The 14,759-nt window shown below is 52.3% G+C and overlaps 1 protein-coding gene across 2 annotated transcripts; it reads right to left on the reverse strand.

The window, feature by feature from the left end:
* Positions 1-4,634: 4,634 nt before the first annotated feature.
* C1QB (complement C1q B chain) lies at positions 4,635-11,390 on the reverse strand. 2 transcript variants are annotated; one of them, XM_059062398.2, is made up of 4 exons: positions 11,246-11,379; positions 7,903-7,913; positions 6,497-6,688; positions 4,635-5,347 (listed from the first exon to the last, which is right to left on the reverse strand). In XM_059062398.2, exons 1-4 carry the CDS (start codon positions 11,338-11,340, stop codon positions 4,773-4,775), a joined length of 873 nt encoding a protein of 290 aa, XP_058918381.1. In that variant the 5' UTR covers positions 11,341-11,379; the 3' UTR covers positions 4,635-4,772. The 2 variants fall into 2 exon arrangements, with proteins under 2 accessions (XP_058918381.1, XP_058918378.1); XM_059062395.2 differs by lacking the exon at positions 7,903-7,913 and having other exon boundaries at positions 6,497-6,700; positions 11,246-11,390.
* Between the last annotated feature and the right edge of the window lie 3,369 nt (positions 11,391-14,759).

Raw genomic sequence — 14,759 nt, forward strand, 5'->3', positions numbered from 1 at the left:
TAACTGCTCCGTGCCTTGGTGTTCCCCTCTGTGAAAGGGGGACATGATAGTAAAGGTCACCAAGCATCAGGTACTCTGTGAGCTGTTATTATTATTACTTATCAAGCCCCCACCTTCCTTCTTTGCTTTCACCCTCCTTTCCTCTTCTGTTTTTTGGGTTTTTGTTTGTTTTTTGGCTGCATGGCATGTGGGATCTTAGTTCCCTGACCAGGGATTGAACCGGTATCCCCAGCCTCGGAAGTGCGGAGTCTTAACAACGGGGCCACCAGGAAAGTCCCTCCTTTTCTCTTTTTTATTAATTCATTAATTAATTTATTTTTGCTGTGTTGGGTCTTCGTTTCTGTGCGAGGGCTTTCTCTAGTTGAGGCTAGCGGGGGCCACTCTTCACCGCGGTGCGCGGGCCTCTCACTGTCGCGGCCTCTCTCGTTGCGGAGCACAGGCTCCAGACGCGCAGGCTCAGTCGTTGTGGCTCGCGCGCCCAGTTGCTCCGCGGCATGTGGGATCCTCCCAGACCAGGGCTCGAACCCGTGTCCCCTGCATTGGCAGGCGGACTCTCAACCACTGAGCCACCAGGGAAGCCCCTTTTTCTCTTCTTAATTGGCTCAATGCTTGTGGGTCACTGGGAAGGGCACGCCTATCTGGATGGGCTAGGGTGGAGGTGGAGAATCAAGGATAGGGCGCTGTAGCCAGGAGGTGGCAGACACCGTGGAGCCGCCCACGCTGCTCTGGGAACTGCCCAGCCAACCCTGCAGTCTGGGCAGAAGGGCACAGAGTTTAACACATGGCTCCCTGGGTTACATAGGCCTGGATCTAGATTCTATTTTTTTTAAAAAAGATTTATTTATTTATTATTTATTTATTTTTGGCCGCATCGGGTCTTAGTTGCAGCACGCGGGATCTTCGTTGAGGCAGGCGGGATCTTCCCTTGCAGTGCGCGGGCTCATCGTTGCGGCGCACGGGCTTCTCTCTAGCTGTGGCGTGCGGGTTTTCTCTCTCTAGTTGTGGCGCGCTGGCTCCAGGACGTGTGGGCGCTGTCGTTGTGGAATGTGGGCTCCAGAACATGTGGGCCCTGTAGTTTTGCCGCACGCAGTCTCTCTAGTTGAGGCACACGAGCTCAGTAGTGTGGTGTGTGGGCTTATTTTCCCCACGGCATGTGGGATCTTAGTTCCCTGACCAGGGATTGAACCCATATCCCCTGCATTGGAAGGCGCCCGCATTGGAAGGTGGATTCTTTACCACTGGACCACTAGGGAAGTCCCTGGATCTAAATTCTGAATTTTCTGTGTGACATGGGCAAGTAACATCCCCTCCTTGAGCCTCAATATTCTTATCTATAGAATGGGAGCAATAAAATTAGAGCAGTGGCTCCTAAAGTGTGGTCCCTCAGGCAGCAGCACCAGCAGCATCATGTGGGGACTCTTAGGAAATGCAAACTCTTTTTTTTTTTTTTTTTTTTGGCCACACCTTGTGGGATCTTAGCTCCCCGACTAGGGATCGAACCTGCGCCCTCGGCAGTGAAACCACAGAGTCCTAACCACTGGACCACCAGGGAATTCCCAGGAAATGCAAATTCTAACAAGCCCTCGTGGTGATTGTGATATCTGCTGAAGTTTGACAGCCACAGGATTAGAAGATTTGCACCTTAGGCTTGTTGCGACTAGTACAGGAGAGAATACTCACTGGGCGTTTAGGTCAATAATCATGAGCTGCTATTATTATAGGCCTGCTCCTTCTTGGCTTCAGCTGATTGGGCCAGGAGTATTCTTGCTCCAAGCTGGGCCAATCAGATCCCCTCTCCTGGGAACTGGGAATTGGAGACGTTAGTCTCTGTGTTACTTCCTTGAGGGGTAGGGGATGACTTGGTGGTCAAGGCTGTTGTTGGGGGCATCCAATTTTCTCCACTTGCCTTTAACAGTTAAGAGGGCCAATCTGCAGAGAGAGGCTCAGAGCCGAGAGGTCCCAGTGGGAAACACAGCAGCCCCAGTCTGGCACCCATGTCCACTGAGGCTGAGCTGTCCCACCTGCTCCTGGGTCCTGTAGGTCCTCTGGCCTCTCCTGATAAGTCTCTCCTTTTCTGGTAAATTATTTCTAGGAGGTTTTTTGGAAGTCTGGAAACTAAAAGGACTCTAGCATGTTGAGGGTTATGAGTCAGAGTCAAGGTGGGTGCATGAAGGTCAAGGGTCACAGGTCTGAGAAGACCACTTCCCTTCCTTCCCCTGCCCAACTGCTAGCCCAGCCAGAAGATCTGAGTTTCAACCCCATCCACTCTGAGAAGGGGCAAAGGGGAAAAGGCAGGTCCGGACAGTGATGGAAAGGGCAAAATCCCGAGACCCACCTATGGTCACCTCCAGGCTCCCCCCATCATTCTTGGTCCTATTTCCTGTGATGAAACCTCAACCGTCTCTCCAGAGAGCTGACAAGGTGAACCCTCCTCACAGGGTGGGAAAGAGCAATAACAAAGGTAAAGTGTTTAGATATGTTAATGTCTGTGTAAAGCAAGGTATGTTTGATTGCAGTGGGCATGGCTGAACATGCAGTGAGAGCCCTGGATTTCTGGCAGATCTGGAAGCTGGGAGGAGAGGCACGAAAAGGGCACTGTTCAGAGCGCTGTCAGGGTAGGGGTCTGACGGAGGAAAGGCAGCAGGGTCAGGGGCTACGGGTCAGGAGTCAGAGGAGAGCAGGTCTTGCAGGAAAGCCAGCCGGCTTGAGGCAGCACTAGAGATGAGCTCTGCTGTCTTGGCCATGGCCGGCTTTGCCTGGGTTCTTGCAGCGACTTGGGGTGCCCTGCAAGTGCTCACCACCAGCAAGCAGATCGGCCCTTGGGGTGAAGTGTAGCCCTGTACAGACAGACCCAACTGTAGAGGCTTGGGAACGTGGACTCCTGAGGTCGGATGCGTTCAGGTGAGAGGCTGGGGGACTGCAGAGGGAATTCCAACAGGAGAGGGAGGCAAGGAGTGCTATGTCTATAGATTTAGCAAGAGCTTAGAGACAGACAGAAGCAGGCTCCAATCCTGGCTGTATACTTGCATCTGTGTGACCCTGGGCAAATCCCTTGCCCTCTCTGAGCCTCAGATTCTTATTTTTAAAATGAGGATAATAGTATGTGCCTCCCAGGGTTTGTGGTGGGGATTGAATGAGCTAATGCACACAAAATACTAAGTACACAGTAACTCAGTCATGGTGTGGTTGTTATTATTATAACAATTCTTACTAGACACAAAGACCAGGCAGACAGTTTGTACTGAAAGGGTTAAGTAGCAGAAAGAAGGCCCAGCCCCTGGTGAAAAGGCTCAATCCAGGTCCCCTTTGAAGAGTCTGAGGTTGGGGGCAGGCCCCAAGCGCAGGAGATAGGGCAGAAGCTGCACCCAATGAACAGAATCTTGAGAAACAGGCTAGCCAAGCAGAAGGCTGGACTGGTGCCATGGCCCTATGTGATAGGCTGAAGTGCTTTAAATCCCTTCTACCTCTGGTCAGGATTGGTGGAGAGTCTTGGTGGGTGGGACTAGTAGGAGGGGCTGCAGAGAGCAGGTGCAGGGCTGGGAGGGGTTCAGAGATGAGCAGGGTAAGGGGTTCACAGCTTAGCTGGGGAGATGGGGTGAGCATGAGTGAAACACTAGATGCAGGCAGTGTGTGCTCAGACTTGAACAATTGAGAAATGGGGTTAGAGGAGGTTGAGGGGTAAGAGCTATGAGGGCTGGCGTGGTCTGCTTTTAGGGAGAGGATGTGGCTTGAATGAGGTTTTAAAGGATGGTTAGATAGGCAGAGTGGAAGGGGAACAGTGAGAGTAAGGGCATCGAGGCAGGAAAGCATGTGTCTTGCCTAGAAGACAGAAAGGGCCCAGCTGGTCCGGAGTGGAGATATTCTTTGTCCAGGAGAGGAAGGATTGAGACTGGAAGGTCAATCCATAGAGAGCCCTGAATGCCAGGCTCGTGGGCAGGGACTATTTCCAGTTGGCAGTGGGGAGCCACTGAAGATTATTGAGCAAGGGAGTGACGTGTGTTCTAACTGGATGGCTGAGCTTGAGCCAGGCCGGGAAGACATTGGGAGGGAGAGCACGTGGTGAGAATCAAAGGGAGAAGGGTCTTGATTCCAAGGTCACTTGAGACTGAAGAAGGGCTCCTTGATCCCCTGGGTGGAGGTTTGTGACGTTACACAGAGAATAGTCCTTTAGGGGCCTAGATGCCTTGCCTTGAAAGAGGTCTCAGTTATCAGTGGGCAGACCTGCCCTCCCAGCTCTTCTGTGAGATCGAGGGCAATCCCTTCATCCCCCTGATCCTCAGTTTTCTCCTCTGTGAATTGGGCATGATTTAACCTATCTCCAAGGATGGGTGCGAGGATTACTGAGAAAAGGGGGAGAGGGTCTAGCCCAGTGTTTTGTTTGTTTGTTTGTTTGTTTGAGCCCAGTGTTTTGAGCATATAGGTGCTCAACAGATGGTGTTCTCTCCCCATCTCCCCTTGTGTGTCTGGCGCAGAACTGGACACAAAGTCTGGCCCTCCAGTCACCACCAATTAGATAGAGCTTCTGCTTTCAGAGCTCATTCATTCATTCATTGTTCGGTCATTCAAGCAACATTTCTGAGCACCTACCATGTGCCAGTCGCTGGGGACACAGATTTGAATTAGACCACTGTCCCTTGGCCTTGAAAAGTTTATTTACTCATCCATTCAGCAACATCCATGGAGCCCTACTGTGTGTGTTGGCCACGTGGGGGCTGGTGTTGGGGGTAAAGAGCGCGTGGCTGGCAGGGGAGGGGGTGAATTGGACCCACAGGTCACACCTCTGCATCTGGGAAGAGCAGGAATCCGGTGAAAATGCTGTTGGCCCCATCCATGCCTACCAGGGCGTTCTTGTCGGTGACCTGCAGGAAGACCGTCTCCCCCAGTCCCAGCTTGAGCACAACGCTGCCCGTGGTGACCTGGAAGGTGTTGTAGACATAGTCGCAGAAGGTGAGCACCTTCTGTGTCTGCTCCCGGCCCCGCATGAGGTTTACGCACAGGTTCCCTCGAGAGCTGGCGTGGTAGGTGAAGTAGTAGAGGCCGGGCACCCTGCACGTGAACTTGCCGTTTCGATACTCGTAGTTGTTGTTGACGTTGGTGATCACGTGGTCGAAGCGGATGACCTGGTCCCGCCTCAGGGGGCTGTTGATGGTGCGTGTGGCCGAGAAGGCGATTTTCTGCGCGGCCTTGTAGTCTCCTGATTCACCCTTGGGGCCGTGGACTCCGGGAGGCCCTGGGGCACCTTTGGGGCCAACGGGGCCCTTGGGCCCGACTTTTCCCGGAATCCCAGGAAACCCTGGGTCCCCCTTCTCTCCAAGCTCACCGTGGTCTCCAGCTAGTCCCGGCAGCCCTGGAAGGCAGAGACGAGAGATATGAGGGGGCCAGAGATCGCTGAGAACCCGGAAGGAGCTGGGCTGGGAGGCAGGGAGCCTGGCTGTGTAACCTCAGACAGGTCCCTGCTTTTCTCTGGGCCTCAGCTCCCCATCTGTGAACAAGAGGACGGGATGTCGGCGAGGGCCTCCGAGTCTCCTTCCAGCCCAGCTTTCTGAGTCTGAGACGTGCTTGACGGTAACGGGGACCGATGCCCGTGGGGTGGGGAGCGGCGTCTCCCTCAGGAAGGTGCTGGACCTGCCTTCCTTACCAGCTCATACAGGCTTAAGCCTGGAGCAGGGATCAGGAATTCTGGGCACACGTGCTATCCCTCTCCACCCCCTCCCTGATGGCACATATCCCTCATCCATCACGCATTCTTTCTTGCTGAACCTGGAAGTGAGTATTAGAATCCTTCTCACTCCACCACTCCAAGCAGCTACTCCTCCTTGGTTTGGCAGAACACAAGATAAAACCTTTTCCAGCAGAGTGGCAGAGTATAGTGGCTGTGAACATGGGCTCAGGGGACAGGCAGATGTGTTTCTCATGTCACATCTGCCATTATTAGCTGGGTCACCTTGACTGAGTCACATTCTCCAAGGCTCAGCTTCCTCATCTGTAAAATGGGGATGATGATATTTTGTGGGACTGTGAGATTACGTGAAGAGAGCGGAAGGCTATGGTTAAATGAACGCATGAACTACACCTTACAGGAGGGTTTCATGGCAGGAAGTCTCAGCTGAACCCTGAGACAACTCTGAAAAAGAATCATTATCCACATTTTACAGGTGAGGAAATAACAATTCAGAGAGGCGAAGCCACCGACCCTGGAGGTAACAACCCAGGACGGTGTGGCTGCAGTGGATTTAGTGGTAAGAGAGCCGTGGTTTGGCCTCAGCCTCAACATTTACTGGGTTCCCTTGGGCCAGTCAGTAGCCTTTCGGACATCAGTTTTCCCATCTGTAAAATGGGACTCAGAATTCCTTCCTTGCAAAGTTACTGTGGAGGGCTCAGCAAGCTGAGGGATTTGCAAGTGTTTTGCAATCCCTAAGGTGGGCAACTGGGACTTGGGAGGTAGGAGATGGGGCCATGGTCAGTGACACTAGTCTGTTCCCAAAGTCCACAGTACCTTTCTCTCCCTTTATCCCTGGAGTCCCTGGTTTGCCGTCGGAGCCCGGTACCCCGGGGATGCCCGGGATGCCAGGGATGGCCGGGTGCCCCATGCAGACACTCTGGGCCCAGGAGACGTGGAGCAGACACAGGAGCATCAGGGGCAGCAGCCCTGGGACGCTGCCCCGCGGGGTCTTCGTCATGGCCCTGTCTCAGCTGCTTCCTGTGGGGGGCGGGGCACAAGAAGATGTGGTAGGTTACGGCCATGGTTTGTTCATTCATTCCTTCACTTGTTCCTGTGTTCACTGAGTGCCTTATCCTCCGGACCCTGTTCTGGGTGCTGGAGATTCGCTGAGGAACAAGACAGATGTGGTCCCTGCCCTCGTGGAGCTGACAGTCTGGGAGACGATAAACCAAGTCAACATACAAGTCAATAGAACTAGTTATAGACCGTGGTGAGCGCCCCGGCTGAAATGAAAGGGTGCCTGGAGGGCTGGTTTTGTGAGGGAAGTCCTCCCACCAGGGAAGGTTTTTTTATACAAGGGAGGCATCTCTGAGAAGTGATGTTTAGGCCAAGACCTGACGGTTCAGACAGAGCTGGGGCAAGACTGTTCCAGGAGGAAGGGACAGGGAGGGCAAAGGGCCAGAGGCAGCACAGAGTCGGAAATGCTGAGGATCAGGAGGGAGGCCAGTGCAGCCAGAGGGGAGTCAGGGGTCGGAGAACCGGAGGTCAGGGTCTTGAGAGCTGTGGTTTGGGATTTTATTCCAAGCGTTCTCAGTCATTAGAACTTCGGAACGCGGGCTGCCCTGTGCTGCTTCCACAGCGGGCCACGTTACATCCTCGGAGCAGGCCTGCATGGAAGAGCCAATTTTTCTACACCGAAGAGGAGACTGAGGTTCAGGGAGGCCAAGTCACTTGCTCAGGGTAACACAGGAAGGACTGCAGCCAGGACTCAAACCCAGGCCTGTGTGGCGTGGAAGCCAGTGTCCCTGCCCGTGCACCAGGCCACCTCTTCCGGCAGAATATTCTCAGGTCCCTCCAAAGGCTGTGGGCCCCGGTGAGAGGACGGTGCTTGTCCCTTCCTAATCCGGGGGACGAGGAAGAAGCCCTGGGCTGTCTTGAGCTGGTCAGCATGGCCAGTGCCCATGGCATCGATTCTCAGGACAGAGGGACCTTAAAATTCGTCTAGTCCAACGCTTAGCCTCTTCTTTTTTTCTTTTTAAAATTGAGGTGACATTCACATAACATAAACCGAACCATTTAAAAATGAACATTTCAGTGACATTTAGTACATTCACAATGTTGTCCAACTGCCTCTTCTATCTAGTTCCAAACTATTTCCGTCACTTCAATGCCACCCAAATAATATGCTGTACTCCTTAAGTAGTTACCCCCAAATCCCCCCTTCAGTCCCTGACAACCGCCAATCTGCTTTCTGACTCGATGGATTTACCTATTCTGGATATTTCGTATAAGTGGAATTATATACACTGTGTGAACTTTTGTGTCTGGCTTATTTCATTTATTTTTATTTATTTATTTATTTATTTATTTTTTTTTTTTGCGGTATGCGGGCCTCTCACTGTTGTGGCCTCTCCCATTGCGGAGCACAGGCTCCGGACGCGCAGGCCTAGCGGCCATGGCTCACGGGCTTAGTTGCTCCACGGCATGTGGGATCTTCCCGGACCGGGGCACGAACCCGTGTCTCCTGCATCGGCAGGCGGATTCTCAACCACTGCGCCACCAGGGAAGCCCAGGCTTATTTCATTTAGCATAATGTTTCTGAGGTTCATCTACATTGTAGCATGGATCAGTACTTCATTTCCTTCTTATGGCTTAATACTATTCCAGGGTATGGACATATTACAATTCGTTTATCCATTCATCATTGATGGGCATTTGGGAAGTTTCCACCTTTTGCCTACTGTCACTAGTGCTAATGTGAACATTCGTGTACAAGGATTTGTTTGAAACGTGTTTTCAATTCTTGAGTATCTACTCAGGAGTGGAATTACCGGGTCTTACGCCAATTCTGTGTTTAACTTCTTGAGAGACCCTCCGCCTACTGTTAAGTCTCCTCAATAACATCTCTGCCAAGGCCCCTTCTGTCCATGACTTGTACCATCTCAGTGATGGGAAGCTCATTACCTTATGAGGCAGCCCATTCCACCTTTGTCCAGATCCAAATTCTCTCCATCTTTCCAGGCCCAGGTCAAAGCATTTTTCCTCCAGGAAGCCTTCCCTCATAACCCCTCAGCCCACAAAGGCTGAGCAGTTTCCTGCTCTTAAAATAGGAGAGCATAGGGGTCCCTGCTCATCTCCCAAGAAAACCGTGGGGATCCAGGTGAGGCCATGGCTGGGGAAGAATCCAAGGGTTTGGGGTTCTAGTTCAGACCCGTAGCTGGGGTTGTCTCACCCTCAACAGCACTCCAGGGCAGTGGGTTGTGATTATTTTCCCACCTTGCCGATGAGGAAACGGAGATGCAAACATTAGAAAACAACCCTCCCCAGATCACCCAGTGAGCTGGCTGATGGCGGGGCTGTGGCCAGACCCCTGCCCCCTCTGCCTCGTGAGGCCTGTGCCAGCCCGGAAAAACCTGCTGATGTGGGGCTCATGTGCTCAGAGAGTCAGCCTCAGCCCCCTCGGTCTGCCACTAATCAGTTCATGGCTCAGACCAGGAGCTGAATTAGACCAGGGGCTGTACTGGGTACCAAGGAAAGGGGGGCTGCAAATGTGGGTGTGACCAGGGCCACGAGTGACCGGCTTAGGCTCTGTCACGCTCCCGAGAGAGGGTGGCTCTGGGGATGATCCTGCTTATCTGGCTGGAGGTTTTACACAACGACAGTTTGACACCCTTAATAATCAATGCGTTGGCCACTTAGCAGGTGCCAGGCTCTGTGCCAAACGCTTCACGGGGCCACATTCTCTCATTTAATTTGGTCCTTACAGCAGCCCCCTGGGAAAGCACCCCTAGCTTTCTCATTTCACAGACGAAGAAACTGGGCAGTGGAGAGGGCGGGAACCTCGATCAAGGTCACGCAGCCCCGGTGTGGCTGAGATTCAAACCCGCTCCCCATTCAAACCCATCCAAACCCCACGGGGTGTTATATTAAGAGGCTTCCCTACCTGGTGGTTAAAACATGGGCTTTGGAGCCAGACAGCCTGACAGAGGAGCTACAGCCTGGGCTGTACTTAGAGCAGTGCTGATTGTGGGGCCGGTGCTTGGTGATGGCTTTTATCATTACTATTATTGCTGCTGTTGTTTGGCAACAAAGATTCACCAAAGGTGAGAGGCCTGGAGTGTCATAAGGAAAGGGACACTGCCAGGGTCCAAACCAGGCCTGTGCCCCTTCTTAGCTATGGACCTTAGGCAAGTTGCTTCTCTCCGACCACAGCTTCCCCTTCTGTAAAAGGGAGATAATACTAATCTCTACCTCACAGCGTTGGCGGGAGGACAGATGCGTTAGGGTTCACGACAGCCCGACATGCTGGAAGTGCTTAGTGAATATTAGCTAGTTTTTGATTATCACTATCATCCGAGAGTCCGCAGGTTTCAGGACACAACGGAGGATGCTTGGAAAAGTAAAAAAGAATCCGGTCCCTTTGGGAGATTGGGCTCAGGGAGAGGAGGTCTTGGGTGCAGGCAGCTCAGGGTTGGGGAGCCCTGGCCACCTGCCGGGGGGGGTGGGGGGTGGATGGGAGCATGGTCCTGACCCATGATGAGACTTGGGCTTTTTCGGGGGAGCCAGAAGTGGGGGGGCTAGTGGGCAGATCTGGGTTCTGGCCCATTTCAGGGGCCACCGAGTCTCAGACTTGGGCGAGGACTTAAAACTCATCCGGTGACCGCCCCATGCCTTTACCGTCTGTCACCGCCGTCAGCCTGGCTCCTCACACGTTCCCCATATCAGCCACCCTTCCATCTCCTTCCAGCCCCAAGAGCCCCTTTCGCCCTGACTTAGAGTCAGGCCAACTTGACCTTGAACTCCCGCTCTGCTGCCACCTCGCTGCATGACTTCAGACAAATGCCTTAACCTCTCTCTGAGCCTTTGGCGAAGTTAATTTCGACCTGACAGGGCTGCCAGAGGATTACACGCTAGGGAACCTAGAAGGAGCCAGGTCCCTAGTGCAGTGCCCGACCCCACACCCTCCTTCACAAGCATTATTAAGTGGTGTCAGTACTAACTAACAACTCATCACAACTCCGCCTGCAAGTCAAATCATTTCCTTGAGAGAGTCAAGCTGAGCTTTCTCATCTGACTGCGAGGAAATAAGAGAAGGCGGGTGCTGGAGAAATGCTGGGTTGAGCAGAGGGGAACCTGGGTTCTAATTTCATCCCTGCCTCTGACATATCTTGTACCAGGTAGTGTGCTAAGCACTGGCTGAGCTGATATCCTTTAGGGCTCACAGCAGCCCTGAAAGGTTCTGTTATCCCCGGAGAGGATCCAGGCTGAGAGAGGTCATGTGACTTGGCCCAGATCACCAGCACCTGAGAGGCGGAAGCAGGGCTCAGCTCCGGTCTTGGTGACCCCAAAACCTTTATCCTGGTGCCTCCCCATTACCTGGGGCCCCCGGTAGCAGCAGACTCTCAAGCTGACCCCCAGAGAGTTTGACTCCCGAGGTCTGAGATTGGGCCCAGGGATCCTCACTGGCAGACACTCCAGGTGGCTCTGAGGCAGGGGATGCAGGGCCTATACTTTGGGAATCACCACCCTCTGCCATATTGGTCCTGCCTGCCAGTCCCACCAGGCGCCAAGCCCCCTCCTCACCTGGGAACCTGGCGTCCTCTGATGCCGCTGGGCTGGGCAGCAGTGGGACGGGGAGCTGGGAGCCTCCTGTTCTCAGTCCAAAGCAGAAGTTCCATTCTCCAGCGAGAGCAAGGGCCTTCCCCTGATGGTTCCCTCCCAGGGGCCTAGCAGGCCGGCCCCCCTCCCTGTTACCCCACTCTCACCCTGTTCTGCTGTCCTCAGGCAGTTTCAGGTCCCGTTTTTGCAATCTGGAGGGGTTTACTGTAAATAGGATGGGTGGGGGTCCAGTTTGGTTTTGCCAGCTCAGCAGCTGTGGGGGAATCGGGCTGTTCCGGGAGAATGTCCACAACGGGGGGCTTGCCTGCCAAGGCCCCTGACCTCATGAATTTCTTCAGAAACAGGGGTGTTCCTCAATGAAATGGAAACATGGCTGCCCTGGTGCCCGAGGGCTGGATTTGGAGTCAAGAACCCTGATTCATATGCTGGCTCTGCCACTTACCAACTAAACATTCTCAGCCAAGGGAACCCAAGGGAGCCCCAATCTCCTCTGCCATATGGTGGGACCATAATTGCACTTGCTCTACACATTGCACCGGGGGCCTCAGATGGGATAGTGGAGGAGAAAGAGGAGGGTAAACTGTAAAGTGCGGTGCACATGTTAATTGTTAATATCATACCGTGTCCCAGGCCTCCCCTTTCTGGGCTCATCTCTTCTGCTTTCTTTCCCTTCTACACCCCGGCTCTTTCCCCGTTCTCAGAAAATAATCTAATAATGAAAAAGGAATTTTAAATGTGGTCATTATTTACTTATACCCCTTCCCCTGCTTCCAGCAGACCTGTAGCTGATGACTGTAATAGGCAGGCGCCCGTTGCTTGTTGATCCTGGAATCACAGCAAGTTAGGGCAGGAGAGGGGCTTGCAGGTCACCCAGCCTGTGCTGCTCATTTTATATATGGGGAAATCAAGGCCCGGAGGGGAGAGAGCATTGTTCAGCAAATATTAATCGTGAGCCTCTATGTACACTGGTGATAGAGCCACAAGCAAATCAGCCCTGGGTCCTGCCCCATGGGGTGTCTCTTCTCCTGGGGGAGACTGGTATTAAACATCAAGTGACACAATGGTTTCATTGCTCCTGTGATGAATGTCACAAGAAGTAGCTGCTGGAGCCCACGCCTCTCGCTAGTGGCAGATGCAGGACTTGGAGCCAGGCATCCAGGGGATATCAGCCCTCTTACCGAGGCTGCGTCTAAAGCAACATGATGCCCCTCTCAGGGGTGGTTGCCCAGCAAGTCCCAGGAGCTGCCATAGGTCAGGAGGGCTCTCTTGACGTCTGTGCTTAGAGAGAGAAAATCGCTGGGCTTGTGGATGCTTCTTGGCAGAAATTAAGTGTTTACTGCCGAAGGTGATAGGGAAAGAAGAGACTCGTGTGATAAGACCCAAGAATCTCTGGGTTCAGCCAACTATAGACCCTCCAATGATTTGGTGGCTGGTAAAAATGGGAAAAGATGAGCTTGAATTTGGGGTAGAAACAGGATGAGCCTAAGAACAGGAAGCAACAGGTTGGGGGGGTCAGGGCATGGGCTTTGGAATCAGCCCCTCCTAAGTTTAAATCCCAGGGCTACCTCTTTCTAGCTATGTGGCCTCAGGTGCGTTTATTGACCTCAGTTTCCCCGTATATGAGTCAGGGGCATGGGCACCCCCTCCTGGGGTGATTGTGGGGCCAGTGAGGTAACCCCGCATGTCCAGGGCCTAGCTGAGTGCCCTCAGTAGGCACCCAAGGCAAACCTGGGAGTAGTGTGGTTTCTCTGAAGAGAAGACAGAAATCTTGGAGCCTGGAGGCACAGGAGACATGCCTGGATTAGGGGTCAGGAGCTAGGGAGACCCTTGGCCGCTGAGTGACAGCCAGCTGGTCTCTGTACCCTTAAAACGCTGGCTTACATCCCTGATAGAGAGGGGACAATCCCTAAAGAGGGTGGAAGAGAAGCCTAAGGCCCTTCCACATCCCGTGGTCTGAAAGAGGCCCCCTGCTCCTTGGGCTGCCTCGTACTAGCTCCTGTCCCACCCTTGCTACCCCCCCTTAAAAGCCCTCCCCCAGCTCCCCTCAGCCCAGCAGACAAGCTGGCATTTTCAAAGGCCTGTCTCTCTTGGCAAAGAGAGAACAACAAGGAAACAATCATGGAAAATAAAAATGGCACAGAAATGGTTGTTTCAGAAGTACAGGTTTCTGATCTGACACCGTGGCCTACATAAACGGTGCATTGATATATATATATATTTTTTTTGTGGTATGCGGGCCTCTCACTGTTGTGGCCTCTCCCGTTGCGGGGCACAGGCTCCTTATGCGCAGGCTCAGCGGCCATGGCTCACGGGCCCAGCCGCTCTGCGGCATGTGGGATCTTCCCGGACCGGGGCACGAACCCGTATCCCCTGCATCGGCAGGCGGATTCTCAACCACTGCGCCACCAGGGAAGCCCATGTGCATTGATTTTTTAAACAAAAGAGAAATGAGAAGAAAGATGTATCACTTGCAGCATTGCCGGGTGGACTGCTAAGTGGCTGCTGGAGGTGAGCTGTGAGTGGAGCGGCCCCGTGACCCCTGCCTTGTCCCTGCCAGAGGCTCTCAGACTCTGTGGACCAGGACGAGTTCCTAGGCCCTGGTCTCTGTTATTTCTGTGTATGTGTGTGTGTGTGTGTGTGTGTGTGTGTGTGTGTGTGTCTTCATCTCTCCTTCCTTCTCATCTGACACATTTCCCATGCCCCTACTATGCGCTGGCCTGTATCAAAGTGGCCCCGCCCTCAAGAATGCTCAGAGTTCAGTGAGGGATGCAGACCTGTAAGGAAATAAGTGCATAAAAGCCAGGTGGTGGACCTCGTGCATTGACTTCACCTGGCAGACCGTCCACCCACCCATGTCTCTGTCCTCCCCAAACCCTTCTTTTTTTGTATGATCATATTTATTTGTGAAATCCCGAAAAAAATGATTAAACTCACAGAAAAAAAATCATGCTTGTGGCTCCCAGCAGCAGAAAATTGGTGGGGCGAAAAACAGGATAAAGGTTGTTCAAAGGTACAAACTTGCAGTTATAAGGTAAATAAATACAAAACAGGTAATGTACAACAAAAACTCATATGCCACAATAGCAAATAATCAAACTATAATATGGACTGAGGAACCGAATCGACATTTATCCAAAGAAGATATACAAATGGCCAATAGATACATGACAAGTTAGTCACCATTACAAAAGATGGAATGTACAAGAAGTCCAAAATGAGCACAGCTGTAGCATCTATAAAAGTTGTTAAGTAGGATTCTATAAAAGTTGTTAAGGCAGTAAATCCTATTCATCATAAGAAAAGAAAGGTTGTTTTGGTAACCGTTTCATAATATAGGTAAGTCATATCATTACACTTCAAAATTTGATATCATAAAACAAGAAAAACATTTAAAAAGTAAAAACTAAAAGTGCAAAATTATCAGAGGACAAACTACTACTGTTTTACCTTTAGAATTATTTTATTAAATCTTAAATGT

This window comes from Kogia breviceps, chromosome 1, assembly GCF_026419965.1.
Source record: "Kogia breviceps isolate mKogBre1 chromosome 1, mKogBre1 haplotype 1, whole genome shotgun sequence".
Taxonomy (NCBI): Eukaryota; Metazoa; Chordata; class Mammalia; order Artiodactyla; family Physeteridae; genus Kogia; species Kogia breviceps.